The 16,590-nt window shown below is 35.6% G+C and overlaps 2 protein-coding genes and 1 long non-coding RNA gene across 4 annotated transcripts; 1 reads left to right on the top strand and 2 right to left on the bottom strand.

The window, feature by feature from the left end:
- Positions 1 to 15: 15 nt before the first annotated feature.
- On the bottom strand, positions 16 to 5,246 carry LOC117907894 (NAC domain-containing protein 72-like). 2 transcript variants are annotated; one of them, XM_034821573.1, is made up of 4 exons: positions 4,694 to 5,241; positions 1,859 to 2,164; positions 437 to 846; positions 16 to 352 (listed from the first exon to the last, which is right to left on the bottom strand). In XM_034821573.1, exons 1-3 carry the CDS (start codon positions 5,162 to 5,164, stop codon positions 715 to 717), a joined length of 909 nt encoding a protein of 302 aa, XP_034677464.1. In that variant the 5' UTR covers positions 5,165 to 5,241; the 3' UTR covers positions 16 to 352; positions 437 to 714. The 2 variants fall into 2 exon arrangements, with proteins under 2 accessions (XP_034677464.1, XP_034677465.1); XM_034821574.1 differs by lacking the exon at positions 16 to 352 and having other exon boundaries at positions 756 to 887; positions 4,694 to 5,246.
- A 4,589-nt stretch (positions 5,247 to 9,835) lies between these two features.
- LOC117906266 lies at positions 9,836 to 13,949 on the top strand. Its single transcript, XR_004649789.1, has 2 exons — positions 9,836 to 12,716; positions 13,715 to 13,949. It is a non-coding gene; the product is annotated as an uncharacterized LOC117906266 (long non-coding RNA).
- Positions 13,950 to 14,110: 161 nt separating this feature from the next.
- LOC117906265 (uncharacterized acetyltransferase At3g50280-like) lies at positions 14,111 to 15,475 on the bottom strand. The gene has a single exon (XM_034819242.1). The coding sequence runs from the start codon at positions 15,473 to 15,475 to the stop codon at positions 14,111 to 14,113; it is 1,365 nt and encodes a 454-aa protein (XP_034675133.1).
- Between the last annotated feature and the right edge of the window lie 1,115 nt (positions 15,476 to 16,590).

Genomic DNA, 16,590 nt, shown 5'->3' with positions numbered 1-16,590 from the left:
CTAATCATGTGTGTCTTTCTCAGAACTCAGAAGCATGACTCCATAATCCAACAGTAGTCTCAACCCACAATTACTATCATACTCCATTGCAATCCATAGCTTTTAATAGTTTTATCTACCTTAACAAGAAAATTTGGTAAAGGAAATTAGATCAAGCTAAAAGCAATAGTCTTGCTAAAAGGCAGGGGTAATTTACAGCCCGCAGGGAAAATATAATTTTCCCATACATGAGAACAGTGATAAAGAAAAATCTCCTTCAACCCAAGCCAGGTGAAGCAGCAGATACTGATTGATTGGCTTCGTAAAATATATCAATCTCCTGTGTTCCTCTGGAGAAAAATGCCTATCAAACCTAGAAGGATAAACAAATGAGAATCACCAATCTTTACCTAAAACAAAATTGAAAGATGAAGATTAAATAAAATTGCATAATTACCTTGACAGGCAAAGCCAGTCTGCCATGACTTATCTTTTAACTTCACAGCCTTCTTCTTTTGCCGGGTGTCTCAACTTCACAACAAATGACAGCATATGTCTTCATTTGATGCTATCTAAAGCACTTTCAATATTTAAATCCCTTCCTTTTTCTTGTGGGGATTATCTAAACCCCATGGCCAATCAATTTTAAGGCAATAATTTAATCCAAGCATCAAAATTTTTTAACCCCGTTCTCTTGAACCAAATGCTTTAATGTCTAACCAATCATTTCAATGTCTATCCTGACTGATCAATGCCCAAAAGTGGGTAAACAAGATCATCCAACTCTATGAAATCTTCCTCTAGAATGGACATTAACCCTTGAGTCGTACCATCTACAAACCTTGTGCCACCACTGGTTGACATCACCTGCACACCACCCACCATTCATGACACATTGAGGAATGTTGCTAATATGAAAAAGGAAGACAAAGAATTAGTATGAAGAGAACAGAATATACGGCCATGGGAACTGGATAAATATACATAATACATGCATGCTCAGTTAAAAAATTCATTTGCAGAATCAGGCAATAGAAATTTCAGTTCTGCCACTAAAATATGGATGTTAATCAGAGTGAATATTAAAGAAAAAGTTACAGAATTCAAATAATGAGCAGAGAAAACTACTTTGCAGGGAACTAAAAGGGAGTACAAGAAAAGAATTATGAAGTCCAATCCCAATTTCAAAAGGGTTGGAACATCCACAATAGCAGCTTCAGGTTAATAACTTAATATGAACATTTGAGATTTGAAATTTTTTTGTGGATATATGTGAATTCTTCGTACCATTGACTGCAAATTTTTCCACTGCAGTCAATCATAATTCAAACATCAGCCAAATCTGTGCAATGATAAGAAAACATTCATGAGGACAGCAAGTTGTAACCTCATACAAATTGCATTGCAAAAGACTACATATTGCATTGATATACGATTTTTTAGTTTCCATATACATGTTTCAAGTCTTGAAAAAAAAAAGAGTGAACTTTTGCATATATGGCAGTTTGTAATCGGTGACAGCAAAAAAAAAAATAAAATTACATCATGAACTTGCTTACATTGTGAAAAACAACATTCTGAAGTAGAAAACAAATAGTATAACAAGCCCTTGAGGACTGGCTCCAGTGGTAAGGAGTTGAAGTGTGGCTGGAGAGATTCCAGTTTAACTCCCAGTGAGGACAAAAATTAAAAACAAAAAAATGTTTACCTATCAAAAATATTAAAATTTGGTATAAAATAAGTATGGTGAATGGCATGTGCAACATAAATATATATTATGGTATTGAAGTTTCATCAAAGAATGTAATACCTGGAGCATGATAATGAACAAGATACTATTTGAGTCTAGATATAACAAGAGAAAATGCTGAAGTCTTACAGGATTATGTGGCTGAATACCCAAGGGAAAGTTAAAGTCGGCAACAAACCCCCGGTGAGTCATAACTTGACCATCTAGTTCACTAACCAATCTTGCTGAAATCTTAGGGATCTCATTTTTTGTGTCAACAGAGTTGTCACCATGCACGTTAGCTTCAACAATGTCAGATGTTGCGGTTCCATCATGCTGAATACCAACATGACGTACTGCTGAAACACTTTCTTCACCACAAGAACTTATAACATGGTCTGATGCATTGTTTCCACTTGGAGATTTGACAAATACTCGGCATAGGACAAAAGAAGCCTGCGGATGGTAAAAATCTGAGATTCCATAACAGCAATATAAGACAATCTTGTAAAATTGAGCAAGCAACCTCCACTCTCTGCCCACCCAAAAATACCATCAACCCCCCACAATTTTTTATTTCTGTAAAATCCTATCTGAATAGAAGAAGACCTTCACTATATCAATACGACATCATCTATGGTGGAGATGAAAGAATAAGAAGCCACTTCATTGTAGTATAAAACATATCAGAATGACTCATTGATTGACAAGATGAACAAGTTACTTGAATCGATCAAATGAATATTTTAAGCTTAATCACATTTGCAATCTACACTTCTGTTGATCAAGATGTTTCTAGCATAGCATGACTGCAAAGTACAACAAGAATCGATGAATTCAAATTGCTGTTCCAAGATAGTACAGTTAGTAGGATTGTGCGATCCAAGTGGGAGTTAGGGCTATTTCTACTGTCTTGTATTTTTAGGTCCATGAATACTATAAACAGTGAAGAAATGCATATCCAGTCTCCTTCATGAATGACTTCACTTCCAACAAAGTTTGCAAAGAGTAATGCATACCAAAGTTTGCAACAGGACTAGTGCAGAATAAAAGCTGTTTCACTGAAATAAAAACATGTTATTGGCATAAATTAGTTATCAAAATCATGTGGATGCAGCATATAAACATTTTCCTTCAGCATCAGCATTCTACTTTCCTATTTGGCAGAAGATAGCAACCCTTCACTTGATGCTTGAGCAGACTTAAGATGCTAGTTCTCTTAAAAATATATTTGCAAATGCCAGTTCAATTTTTTTCTGTTTGCTGATACATGAGTACTATAGCGTAGATAACAAAAAGATATTTCTCTTATAGTTCTTCTGAAGTATGGTGGTGGAATCATTCTCCATTTAGTAGGAATTTCGTGGAAAGGTCCACTTCTTGTCTTGGTTGCCTCAAAGTCTTAGTTGATGTGGAAGGATACAAAGGATGGGAAATCTTCAGTCAAATTTGCCTCTACTTTTTTGCTACTGGCAAGAGGAGGGGCTCTTCCTATGGCAGTGGTTTGGAATTTTTGCATCCCACAAAAGTGGGATGTTTTGAGTGGAAGTGATTTGGTGGAGATTTTGATGTTGGATCAGCAAAGTAGGAGAGCTTGATCCTTGGCAAACCATTGCTCTCTCTTTGGGAAGAAGAAGAATCAGTTTATCACATCCTTCTTCATAGTCAATCAAGGGTCTTGTGGCATTTAATAATCTCCATATTTAAAGTGGAGTGGCCATTAGAGACTCCTCTAAACTGGCATGGGACTTTTGCGAGGAAGAGGCACATAAAAGTGTGGAACACAACTCCTTTGTGCCTTTTTTTGGAGTATTTGTAAAGGGAAAAATGGAAGATCATTTGAAAATATGGAAATGTCAGACCAGACCTTTAAAATGTCATTCTTATGTAAGCTCTTGCACTTGGCTAGAAGATCCTCAGATGTGACTTCAATATCAATGATTTTGTTTTACCTTCTTTTATTGACACCGTCTATATACTTCTTGTATGCCTTAGTCCCCCTTTTGATTGACCCTATGCATAAAATTTTCCTTCTCCTATCAAAAAAAGTGCAGAGTTGAGATCATTTATCCTAATTCTAGGACATCAGGAGCCTAGGTTATGGAGTACTACCCAGTAAATCCATCAGGGAATCTTGTTTAAGGAATTTGGAAAGCCCAACACTTCATATTAACAATGCCAATTATTTGGAATTGAATTGGTATTACAAGGTTATTCGCCACTACTATGATAACAAGTGATATTAACATGCCACCAAAACTTGGTAATAGAAATATAACCTTCCATTTCTATGTAGGATAGATAGGAGACGGTGAATTCATATTTTTGGTCTTGGCTATTGCAGTCAGTGCAACTCCAAAATCATGGGGAAATTGTTTCTCAAAAGTGCCAAGTGAATTGAGGCACTTCCTAACATCTTTAGAAATATTGATCAAACACATCAAATTTAGCAGGACATGTCTATTAATGCTACCAAACAAGTATTTTGACATTTAGGGGGGTAAAGATGGAACTAGGTCATTCTCAGGCCTTTTAAGTGCAGTATTCCGTGCATTGAGTTCAATTCTATAATCTCCATCACCATCATACATCACTGACAATGCTTAATTATGCAAAATGAAACTTTCCAAATCATTAAGAGCATCTAAACTAAAGCCACTAAAATTTTCAAAGCATGAAATTGATACTAATATTTTAGTATCTGCTTTATGTTTCACCAATTGGCAATCTTCAGCAAACAAGCATGCTTATCAAAAAGAAGAAACACACACACATTCAGCAAACATGAAATAAGACACATTGCTGACACGAAAGAATCAAAGCCCCACAAGGCAGTTTTCCACACTGCAAAGTATTGGGACTCGCAACAATTAGCCAACAACATTGGTGCATTCAAATCAGAGACTACACTTACAAGCACGTGTATTTCAATGGAAATGAACAACAGAAATTAAGAATAAAATCAACACTGATTATATAAAGTACCTTGAGGTGATCGACTAGGGCATATTCAAACATGACCCAATCGGTCCTCACCGCGCTTTTCGATGAATTGCCCAAATAAAAGGCGAAAGTCGTCCTCCTCCCCAGCGTAACCTTGTCTTTCCCAACCACCACATCCCTAACCCTACCCGTCCTCTTCCAAAACCCACCCCCAGCCTTCCTCCTTCCTTTCTCCTTCAAAACCCTAGCCGTGTAACAATACCAATGCCTCCTCCTTCCTCCATGGCCGAACTCAAAGCACGCTGTATCAGGCAAATTGAAAGGCTCGTAACCGTACAAATCAAGCTCTCCGATCGCATTGAAACCAAAGACATTGTGATCGGAAGAAGAGAGAGCGCCGGTGGTGTTCTTGCCGGTGAGGTAGTAGCGGATGAGCTGTTCTTCAGAAGGATGGAATCTGCAACCAGGCGGTAGCTGAAGCGGCGTCGTTTGCGAATTATTTTGATCTCCCATCAATGGGAGATTTTCTGAGATCCCCAGTCGAGTATCAAAGAAGAGAGGACTGGGGAGAGTGGTCCTTGACACCTTCTATAGGCCTCCCAGAAACGTGCACGCTAAGTTTCTCCGTCTATGTGTGATGGGCTATTACTCAAGAGTATGTTCTCCTCTTAACGTGGCCCGCTACCATGTCCCATCCACGAATCCCAATACTTATAAAAATGTCAGAATACGACCTTCTGCTTTTGGATTGGTGGGGTGATGGTTCATACGTCGACTTTGTGCATCGAATGTGGAAAATTTAAGAATGTTGCCGAGCTGGCCGTTTCTTATTGGCCATCTTACGAGTAAGACGTTGACCGTGATTCCCATATTGATAAGGGTCTGACCGGGTCAAGTTCTGCCACCGTATTTCGAACCGTTGGATTCGGATCATCTATGTCATAGCAGCCGGTGGATGTGCTTGGAGACGCCGAATTTTCTTTAAATTTTTCTCTAATAAATAGTTTCTGAAAATATATTTTAATATAAATAAAAACAATTACATCAGACAAGATGAGTCTCTCTTAAGTCTTAACATGGTTATATTGTCTTCAAATATTGGAAGGCAATAAAAAATCATGGGTAAGGAGCAAGTCAACTCATTTGTTTCCCTCTCACAAAAAATTATGTTTTCGTACATATAATAATTTTCATATCCAAACACATGAATATTTCGTTCTTATACTACGAAGATTCCACTTTTATTTACATTGGGGCAGTGGCAATTTGAAAAGGTAAACAAGGAGAATTTAAAATATATATTATCTGCTTAAAAATAAAATGTCAATTATGTAAACATACACCATTTACAAAATAAAGATGAAAAGATAATCCAAAAATTATTTTCATGGGAAGAGTATTTTAGAGAGAATAATTCTCATTTCATGCACTAGAATAATATTTACCTCACATTATTCCAAAACACCTCTTATATGTGTAAGAATAGTATAAATAATTTTTATTTTTATTTTTTGAAAGAGTCCTATTATGAATTATTTTTATTTTATTCTATTAGTCTTATATTTTTGGGAAAAGTCATTGGGAATTATTTTTATTTTTTGGATTGTGCTAGTGGAGTCTCATTCCACTTATAAGTAGATTCTCCTTCCACTTTGAGTCATGTTCTATTACAAGTAGATGTTCATTGGGACTATGTTAGTAACATATAAAAACAAATCATCCCTCATTCTCTATATATGAATACCAATTTTTCAGAGAATTTTTCAAAGTTTTTCAGAGAGTATTTTCATACATCTACACATCTCGCTTACAAAGTGCATCCAATGTGAGATCTGGCTGTTGAATCCTAGAGGTAGACCACTAGTACCATAGTGCACCGAGTTCGTTTTCGAGGAGAGTGAATCTATTTTAAGAACAGTGTTTGTCATGCCTCAGTCGATAAGTTTTTATTCTTACTAATTTTGTTTTTTGTTTGTGTCTTTTGGGCTAGTCATTTGTTTTCATACTCTTAAATCCAACAATCTTGAAATATATTCAAATGAAAGCTTCCCTAATTCACACCCATCTTGACACTTCTAAAATTGATCCCTTCAATGGGACATTCTTTAAGGGATGACAAGAAAAGGCTTTCTCTGCAATTGATGTAGTGAACTTGGGACACATTTTGACTGACTTAAAACCTTTGATGCAATGTTGGTAATTTCAGGAGCACCCTTGAACTTGTGGGGGGAAGTTATCCTATCTGCATGCCATATTCAAAATAGAATACCTTACAATAAATTTCTAGGTTCTAAGTTTGATATGAAAGACTTAGGAGAGATAGAGGTGATTCTAGAAATTAAAATAACTAGAACACCTAATGGGCTTAAACTTTCTCAAGAGTACTATGTTGAAAAGATCTTAAGGAAGTTTGAACACTTTGATTGTAAACCAGTGTCAACTCCTTATGATCCCAACTCACAGTTGAAGAAAAATAGAGAACATAGTGTTGCCCAAATAGAGTATGTTCAAATCATAGGGAGCCTAATGTACTTAATGAACTATACCAGACCTGACTTACTTATGCAGTAGGTAAATTAAGTCAGCACACCTAAAGTCCTAATCAGGACCATTGGACTGTTGTTCGTAGAGTCCTTAAGTATTTGAAAGGCACCATTAACTATGGTTTGTACTATATTGGATTTCCAAGTGTCCTTGAAGGATTTAGTGATGCAAATTGGATATCAGATTTAGATGAGATGAAATCCACTAGTGGATTTGTTTTCATCCTTGGTGGAAGTGTAGTTTCTTGGAAGTCTGCCAAGCAAACTTGCGTTACTCGGTCTACTATGGTGGCTAAGTTTATTACCTTAGAAAAGGCAAGTTCTGAGGCTAAGTGGCTTAGAAACCTCTTAGTAGATATTCATTTATGGACGAGACCAACCCCGTCTGTGTCTAAGCGTTGTAATAGCCAATCAACAATTGGTAAGGCTAAGAGTAAAATATTTAATGGGAAGAACATGCATATACGCCTAAGGCACAATATTGTGCGGCAGCTGCTTGAAATATGGGTTATATCCCTAGAATTTGTGAAGTCATAGTTGAATTTGGTCGATCCTTTGACAAAACCACTAAACAAGAAACTAGTGGAAGAAACATCGAGGGGGATGGGGCTTATGCCTATTACAAAAGTTAAGAGTGGTGGCAACCCAACCTATTAAAATGAAAATTCCATGAAGTAGATTCATATGGGTAATAACAAATCACTTGTTGACTTAAGGTGCTTTATCATCTATAATTGTATGAGAGTTCATCCTTATGGTGTAGATAGAGCGTATTCTACATTGACTAAGGTTGAGTGTTTACTCTTAATGAATATCATATTCCTTATGGATGGTATGTTTAAATGCATAACATACTTGATGGATTCACTTATATGAAAGTAGAGGTGGGGTCGCTTCCTATGAAAACTTAGGCAGGTTCTCTAGAGTTCTCATGAATATCCAGGCAGGGCTCATGACCTATTTGTGTCAATCCATTTTGTACAACTCGTAGTGAAGTTGAGAAAACCAATGTGGATAAAAGTCCTTGAGTTACATCAAGAAACACCGGTTCATAGAAATTTATTTTCACCGTGTTTTGTGATTCAATACTTATTTGTCCTAAGACTGGTTCATAGCCTTTAGGCACCAGTACTGATACATTGGATTCTTTTTTCCTAAAAAAAAAAAAAAAATTATGTTTATACTTTGTGGGGATTTTAGAAAGAGTGTAAATAATTTTTATTTTTATTTTTGGGAATTATTTTTATTTTATTCTATTAGTCTTATATTTTTGGGAAAAGTCTTATTGGGAATTATTTTTATTTTTTTGGAGTATGCTAGTGGAGTCCCATTCCACTTATAAGTAGATTTTCCTCCCACTTTGAGTCATGTTCTGATTACAAGTAGTTTTTCATTGAGACCATGTTAGTGGCCTATAAAAGCAGGTCACCCCTCACTATGAATTCCATTTTTTTAGAGAATTTTTCAACGAGTATTTTCATACATCTATTTAGAGGATTTTTTTTTTCAAAACCCGAATTGCACACATCTTGCTTATAGAGTGCACTCAAGGCAAAATATGGTTGTTGAATTCTGAAGGTAGACTACTGGTAACCTAGTGCACCGAATTCGTCTTCGAGGATGGTGAATCTATTTTAAGGACAATATTTGTTACGCCTCAGTCGATAAGTTTTTATTTTTATAAATTATGTTCTTTGTTTGTGTCTTTTAGGCTAGTAATTTGTTTCCATACCCTTAAATCCAACAATATGTGTATATGGATTATCATTCATATAAGTTCAATTCACATAAAACTAGTATATTATTCAACCAACAAAAATACTTTAAATCTAAAAGAGTATTACTTTAAGATTGAAATGGTGTTACCATTTCAATATATGAAATGAAAATTATTTTTCTTAAAATGCATGCTACATCAAAATGACTTTTTAGGATTATCTTTTTATCCATATTTTGCAAATATTGCATGTTTATATAAATTTCTTAAAAATAAAATGATTTGTTTTTATATTATTATAAAATTTTAGCTTTAAACAAAGATTAGAAAAGTAAAGTAAAACAAATTTTACAAATTAAATGTAAACGAATAAATTCTTAAAAATAAGGATTTTAAAAATGCTACTTAAAATCAGCTTCAAGATTTGCAAGAGTCTTTGTACTTGTCTAAGATAATTATTAGAATGGTTTCCTCATTATTTTTTTAATATAATCATATATATATATTTTTTAGTTCATTTCAAAAGGCCATATTTTGAGAAGAAACTTAAGTTTGGTATCAATAATAAAAAAAACCTATCATTGTGAAGAAAAATTTCAATCAATTTAATAACTATAATAATTAAAAGTTTCCAAATAAGATGAAACTAAAACAAAACCACAAACCACTACATAAAATTGTATTATGGTATTTAAAATTATTTTTGATTTAGTTATTTATATATTCTAAATATAAGTTATAAATTAATATACTTGATAGTGATTTTAAAAAATGTTTATTTTTAACACTTGAATTATAAAAATTTTTAAAATGTTAAAAATGTTAAAAAGGTTTCTTAAAATTGATATCAAACCAAATTTATAGATGTTATGATATTTAATTTTCAATTTTATATCAAACAAAAGATAGGGTCCGGGTCGCTTGAGGGGGTGAGTTGCCCGAATCCATCCAAAATCAGGTTGCATTGGATTCATCTCAGTCACGTTGTAGGCCAAGAGAATTTCTTGCTCCCTTGGTACACTCATGATTATTTTGTAATTTTGATAATTCCAGGCACTGAAAATCGTATTTAAATGACTATCTTTGGGTTTGATTGAACTTTAAATCTTTGTAAATTCGGTCAAATGAGAAAATTTAATCGAGAGACGAGGTGATTTTCTTGTTTGCTCACTAGATTGTTCTTTCATTGTATGGTTTCTTGTGGACCTTCATTTGAGAGTCTGTCAAGCATTTTGTCATACATCTGGCTCATAGCATCAATCAGCTATTGGATCATTCGCTTCTTTGATGGGATTTAAAGCACGGTTATTCAATTGATGCTCTGAGATGTGCTCATTCATCAAGCACCCTTGTCAAATTTTTGTGTTTAAGAATTTGGTTATTAAATTTATGGGTTTACCTTACGACCAAACTCATATGAACCACAATCCATTGGCATAGATGTTTTCAAATCTTTCTTTCTTGTTGGTGCTGCAGCGTTTTAAAGTTATAGGTGTGATGTTCCCTTCTGGTTTCTGGATTTATTAACCAGTTAAGAAGTGCAATTTTATCTAGCTAAGTTTTCCTTGCTTCCGACCTTTCGCTTGATTCTAACATGTAGATATACATTTGAATTATGCATGATAATATGACAGAGGTGTTTGGGTAATATATTTGTCAACGGTAAGATTTTGGTTTTCCTTTGAAGTTTAAGAAATTTAAGTATAAATATTTGGTTATGTGTAAGCTGTTAGAAAATATGACTCTATTTATCTGGTTGGACTATAATGCACCCTCGAAGAACAATGGAAATGGAGGACATCCCACATCCCCTCCACGTGGGTGACACAGGTAGTGGTAGCTGCAGATAAACCTCCATGTGTGTTGAAAGGTGTGGCCCTATACTGGCGCATGGATGGCACGGGCAGCAATATCTACAGACAAATCATAAATTTAGAGGATTTCAACCTGAGACCTCAAGTTAATCTGAGTTCTGATACAATGTTAAATTACCAATTTTTCTATAAGGTTCAGTTGTAAGGATTTAGATCACAATGTATATGATGCTCTAACAGACCTAAGGGTTGTGAATTGCTCAATTGATTGCTCCATCTTCTTAAAGATCAATGGAGACAGGTAATAATTGTCAAAAGTGAACAATCATGTGAATTTGGAAATGCTGTAGTTGGGAAGGAGTAGTAGAAGGGAAAGGGCTTGAGCCTGCTGGCAGTTCCACTGGGGAGTGGCTGCAATACCATTTAAATGAAGAAGGCTCAGTAAAAGATCTGGGATATGTTTGAGATTGCTTTGAAGGATCCAAGTAAGGTTCTAACTTCTGGCCATGCTTCATTTGATGTTTTAAGGTGATCCCTTTGGTAAAAAAGGCCCTATATGGAACATATGGCTGAAGCTAAGCTCTGAGGGCCACACTAATTTGAAAGGATCCTCGTGATTTAATATCAACTGCTAACATCATGCATGAAGCTTTTTCTGGTTGTCTTTCTTGGGCCTTTGAAAGCATCCCCATGGTTGAATATCAGCTTCTAACATCATGTCTTCTTGAGGCTTTTCTGGTTGTCTTTCTTGGGCCTCTGCAAGCATCTTCATGGTTGAATATCAGCTTTTAACATCATGTCTTCTTGACGCTTTTCTGGTTGTCTGTCTTGGGCCTATGCAAGCATCCTCATGATTGAATATCAGCTTCTAACATCATGTCTTCTTGAGACTTTTCTCTCTTTCTTGGGCCCTCATATAATAATGCCAACTTGCATTGTAATTATCACCAATGTCCAGTGGGTTTCTCTCACAGAAATTATTGAACATTGAAGTAGCTTTTCCATTGGTTGTAATAATTTTATTTCCTTTAAATGAGTTCTTGCAGTTTCAGCATTTCAACTGTCAAGGGGATGCAGTTTATATGCAGAAAATGGGAAAAGATGGGATGGCTATCAGTGTGTGGGTATTCAAGGAGATTCCCAGGAAATTTCTCAGCCAACTTTTTCTGAAGAGTGATTGAAGCAACTAATGTCCTGAAAAATATTTTGTTTCCTTCTTTAATCTGAGACTATTGACTTTTTATCTATGCTAGCAAGCTGACATCTAGTTTCTTGTTAGATTTAAATTTAGAAAGTTGTCTTTGCTCTTTAGTTTTGTATAACATATAAATTTTAGGATCATCCAAGGACAATGCTTGGGAAGTAATATTTTATCTGAACATTCTTTTAGAGGAATAATTGTTGTTTCATGCACTAGGATTTAGTAAGGCTTGTTTGACTTTGTTTCTATTCTCTCCTCTGTCCCTAATCTTTTTCAACTTCTGAAGGATTGATCTTTGGTTGGTTTGTTCATAACCCCTTGGATCATCCCACTGAAGAACCAATAGGACTCCACTTTTAGCTAGTTTGTATTATTTGTTATTGTTTTTCATACAAAATGGAGTTTATCTCTAACAGTCGTACAACTGCACCCATTTCCAATGGATTTCTACTCCTCAAAGCATCCATTTTTTGTTGGTAATTGATGGCATCAAGAACAACTTAATTTTCTTCTTCTTCTTCTTCTTCTTCTTTTTCCCATAGGCACAAGTGCAATTTAATGAGGTTACAACTTCTCCAAGGTCTGATGCTAAATTTTTTTGGATGCAAGTACTAACTTATTTGATTGTTTCTTTCCTTATAAAAGCATGAGTTTAGTGACATGTTATCTGGACTGTTATAACTGGAGCTAGGTACTCCACAGAGATGCCAAATGAGAAGGCTAGGATTCTGTTTGTTGAACCACTCTGAAGATGGCATGGCAATTTGAGGAGCTCTTCAATGTCGATGATGTGGGTAATCAGTTTCATTGTGTAATCTCCTTTCCAATTTTGCGTCTACTCCTAAATTACTTACCTTTGACACCACTGTTCTGCTCTTTCTGCCATGTGAAGTTTTTGTGATTATGCTAATGTATGTGCCTCGATGAAAACCACTTATTCCCCCTCTATCATTGATTGGTGTTAAAACCCATTTTTATGAGACATATGAACCAAAATGACAAGTACTGTATCACTTCTTTTTGTATGTGTGCTTTTAAGCCAACAGCTAACACATGCTCTGCACAGATTGGTTTTTAAGGATGACCTACTATGTCTGTAAGTGTGATCTGATGTTGTGGATTGAGAACCTTGTTGTGTTCTCACTGGGAGGTATATTATGCATATTGACATGCATGGACTATTAGAGTGGTCTGATCTATTCACTTCTTTTAGATGATTAAAAAAATATCTTGCAATGAAACCTGGAAGGCCATAAAATGCTAATCCTGCTTGTTTATTGGGGGCCTGTGTTAACTGGATGCCTTCAAGTGCAATTTAAAATTTTGGAAATGTCTTTAAGCAGGACATCATACTGTCCTACCCAATTGGGAAACATTAACCAACTCCAGTATGTGGTAGTAGTATCCAAATAATGCAAGCACATAATTTGTTGTTGAATGAATTGAGGGAGGGATGCACTTCTAAGAGAGCAACCATTCTCCCATGAATGGGGATTATTGACAAAATGAACAGGTGATGCCAAACCTCATGGTTTGTCTGTAGATCAAATAAAGTTCAAAAGAATGGGTTCTCATGGCCTTGGGGTCTTGGGGTGTGATCAAGCTGTCAACAGCTCTTCATTGCATATCAGTTATATGTTAGTTTCTCATAAGGGAGAGCTTAGATCAATCAAAAATTTTCTTGCTAGTTAAATATGACAAATACTGAAATCAGTTGCTTGAAACTGAAGTTCATTGTCAATCACAGAATGGCAGTCAACTATTTCTGAAATGTGCTGTGTTCTACAGATGAATTGGGAGTACCTATTGAACAAGTGCTGCTCTGATTCTCTATAAGACAGCTTACCATCCTTCTGTAAAACCCTATCTCTGTTGGGTGGGGAGGATGGGGCATATGGTCTTAGATTGGATTTGATAGATATGATGTGGAACTATTTGTCCTCCCATATTTTTATCTTTCTTAAGTTTCTTTGGATGGAAATTCTTTGGTAGCTTGATATAACAACCAATATTTGCTTTTTAATGGCTGTGTCTCAATATCAAATCATATTTTCCCTATTTGCAATATGGGAAGGATGTCAGCCCGAAGCCAAGTGTTTATTCCAAAAAGAAACAGCAAAACAGAGACTCTAATGAATTCTACATTATTGGTTTCTGCAGATTCATATATGGAAACTGAAGTACCTAAGATGATATAGAGACAGCCTCCATGAACTCTGGGTTGGATTCAAGAGCACTCATTGAGTTCAGTGTTAGGCACACCTCCAAATCTATGTTTCCTCCCCCTTCACGTCCTGGGTAACATGACACCATCCCATCAAACTTGTGTGCATTACCACTGCGAAGTGCTAATGCTTTCCCCAATCCAAACTCATTCCCATACTTGTTGAATCTGGGTGAGCTCCCGATTATCACATTATTTGGGTCAAAAAACAGGCCTAATTGATAAACAACTGGTGATTGGAGCCATGACTCAAGCCACCCACGCACAGCTTTGTCAGTGTGGCTGACCACAGCCTTGTGCAGGAGCCATGCTGCCCACCCAAGATTGTGTTCAAGCAGTTCACCAGCAGTTGCAATGCCACTCACCATCTGAATTGAGTTCCCAAAGTAATTCTCTGGCAAGGGGGGGTCCAATCTTTTTCTGTTATTGACGGCCAACCCGCAAATGGTTTTCTGTTCATGTGGTAAACAGTGCGCTCGTGTTATGGACCTCCAGACAAGTGCAGACAATGCCTGGAAGGAGGAGATTTTGTTGCTGTTACACTCTGCATTTGCCTTTGCTTTGAGTTTTGCTATTGATTCTGATGAGAAGTGGAAGATTCTTTCTCTGAGTATGGGTGCTTCAAATCTGCTGATGAATTGATCATGGTGAGTGAAAGGAAGGCTGACAACTGGACCACAACCATCAGGAAGCCAGCGCTCTAGGATGGGTGGACGTGAGATGGAAGTATTCTTCTCTTGTGCATTGAATATCTCCAACCATGCGTTTAAGAAATGCCAGAAAGAGGTGCCATCAACTATGCTGTGATTTGCGGAACATCCTATAAAGATGCCATCCAAAAGCTCTGTCACTTGAATGGATAGCAAAGACAAAGACAAGGTGTGAGCATCATGGTTGAGCACCCTGTCATGGTCAAAGAATGATTGAACAACTGAGGGTACATGAATTGGTGAGAGGATGTCAGATATTGTCATATCTGCAGCTGTGTGGATAAATTTAGCTCCGGGACTGTTGTTGCAGTCTACGAAGACCAAGTAAGAGGGTGGATTCTCCTCCCTTTTGGTTGCTAGGCGGCCTGCAAGTGGGTAGAAATGGACGAGTATGAGAGCAAGTGAATCCTTGAGCCTGTCCAAGAGGGTTGTCATGAAGTCTTGTGGATCATTCACTGCAGAAGGTTTGGTAAAGAGAAGGCCCTTCTGGATATAATTGAGTGAGAGCATGGCAAGGTCCCATGGTGTCAGGTAATAGGGCTCCTTGGACTCTTCTGAATTATGCTTTGGTTTGATAAAGCATTCTGAGATGTGACGCACAGCTGGAGTTGCCATTAGAACACTGAGCAGTCTTCTCTGCTCAAGGGAGCTGATTGCTTATTATCTTTAAGACTTCGACTTGCCTTTCCCGTTCTACATGGCAGCACTGGTTTATAAAGATGCATTTGAGAAGGAAAACCATCAACCAATTCTTTAATTACTAAGCTTATAATGTTTTTTTCTCCCTTCTCTGTAAAAAGTTAAAAACCAGTATTTTGGCTGCTGTATATGCTATGTTTTTCCTCCTCCCCGTCTAAATGCCTCACCCTTTTCACTTCAACATTTTTTTTAATGTTGGTTACACATTTTCTTATTAAACCTTTTTAATTTAATTTTTTTACTTTTTCATTTTTTAACTATGTATAAAAGTTGTCAACACAAAATAATTATACAATAAATCATTAATGAGAATACATTTAGGGATTTAGGAGATAAAGATTTTCTATATTCATATTAAACAAAATGTTTATTTATTTATATCACATATATATGAAATAAAAATATTTTTATCATATTATTTTATTATTTTAAGTTTTTGCTTGATTAAAATATTTAATTTTTTATATAAAATAAAATACTTTGATCGTGATTTTAACCTTTTGTGCACCCCGATCTATTTAAATTGCGCATCATTACTCATTCAAATTGCATAATTATGCACGTGGTAGCATCATGGTTTTAGATAGTATCACCTATTACGTAATCAACATTGACTATAATAATAAAAAGAATAACGTGAAATGCATGAGAATTATTGTTTCACCTTATGTCTATCCCTTTAAAATAGGACACTACTTTTATTTAAAAAAGTATTGCTAATTTATACTACCCTATTTGTCAACTTTTTCTTTCCAAAATTATCCTTAATCACGAAAAAAAAATACCAACAAATCCATTAATTAATATTAATTTAATGTGATTTGTATAGTTTTTAGGTATTTAATTTCATATTTTTGCAAAATTTACTTTGCTCCATCTTTGATTTATCTGAAAATCGAGAAATTTAAGAAAAAGAAAAGTAAAATAAAAATATTTGAATCAAGTTCCATATTTTAATTTTAACCAAAATTTTGGCTTTTCCATTATATATATCATTTCCCATCAACCAAATGGTTTATTGAACTCCTAGG

This window comes from Vitis riparia, chromosome 18, assembly GCF_004353265.1.
Source record: "Vitis riparia cultivar Riparia Gloire de Montpellier isolate 1030 chromosome 18, EGFV_Vit.rip_1.0, whole genome shotgun sequence".
Taxonomy (NCBI): Eukaryota; Viridiplantae; Streptophyta; class Magnoliopsida; order Vitales; family Vitaceae; genus Vitis; species Vitis riparia.
Note: the sequence above shows the minus strand (reverse complement) of the source record. Positions and strands in the feature narration are given on the sequence as shown.

What these genes read in the sequence shown, in the direction of transcription:
- LOC117907894 (XM_034821573.1), bottom strand. Translation starts at nt 5,164, where the DNA reads ATGGGAGATCAAAATAATTCGCAAACGACGCCGCTTCAGCTACCGCCT. An exon ending in CCCTAGTCGATCACCTCAAG is followed by an intron (nt 2,165 to 4,693) that starts GTACTTTATATA and finishes TACCATCCGCAG; the next exon opens with GCTTCTTTTGTCCTATGCCG. An exon ending in GTATTCAGCCACATAATCCT is followed by an intron (nt 847 to 1,858) that starts GTAAGACTTCAG and finishes GGTGGTGTGCAG; the next exon opens with GTGATGTCAACCAGTGGTGG.
- LOC117906265 (XM_034819242.1), bottom strand. Translation starts at nt 15,475, where the DNA reads ATGGCAACTCCAGCTGTGCGTCACATCTCAGAATGCTTTATCAAACCA.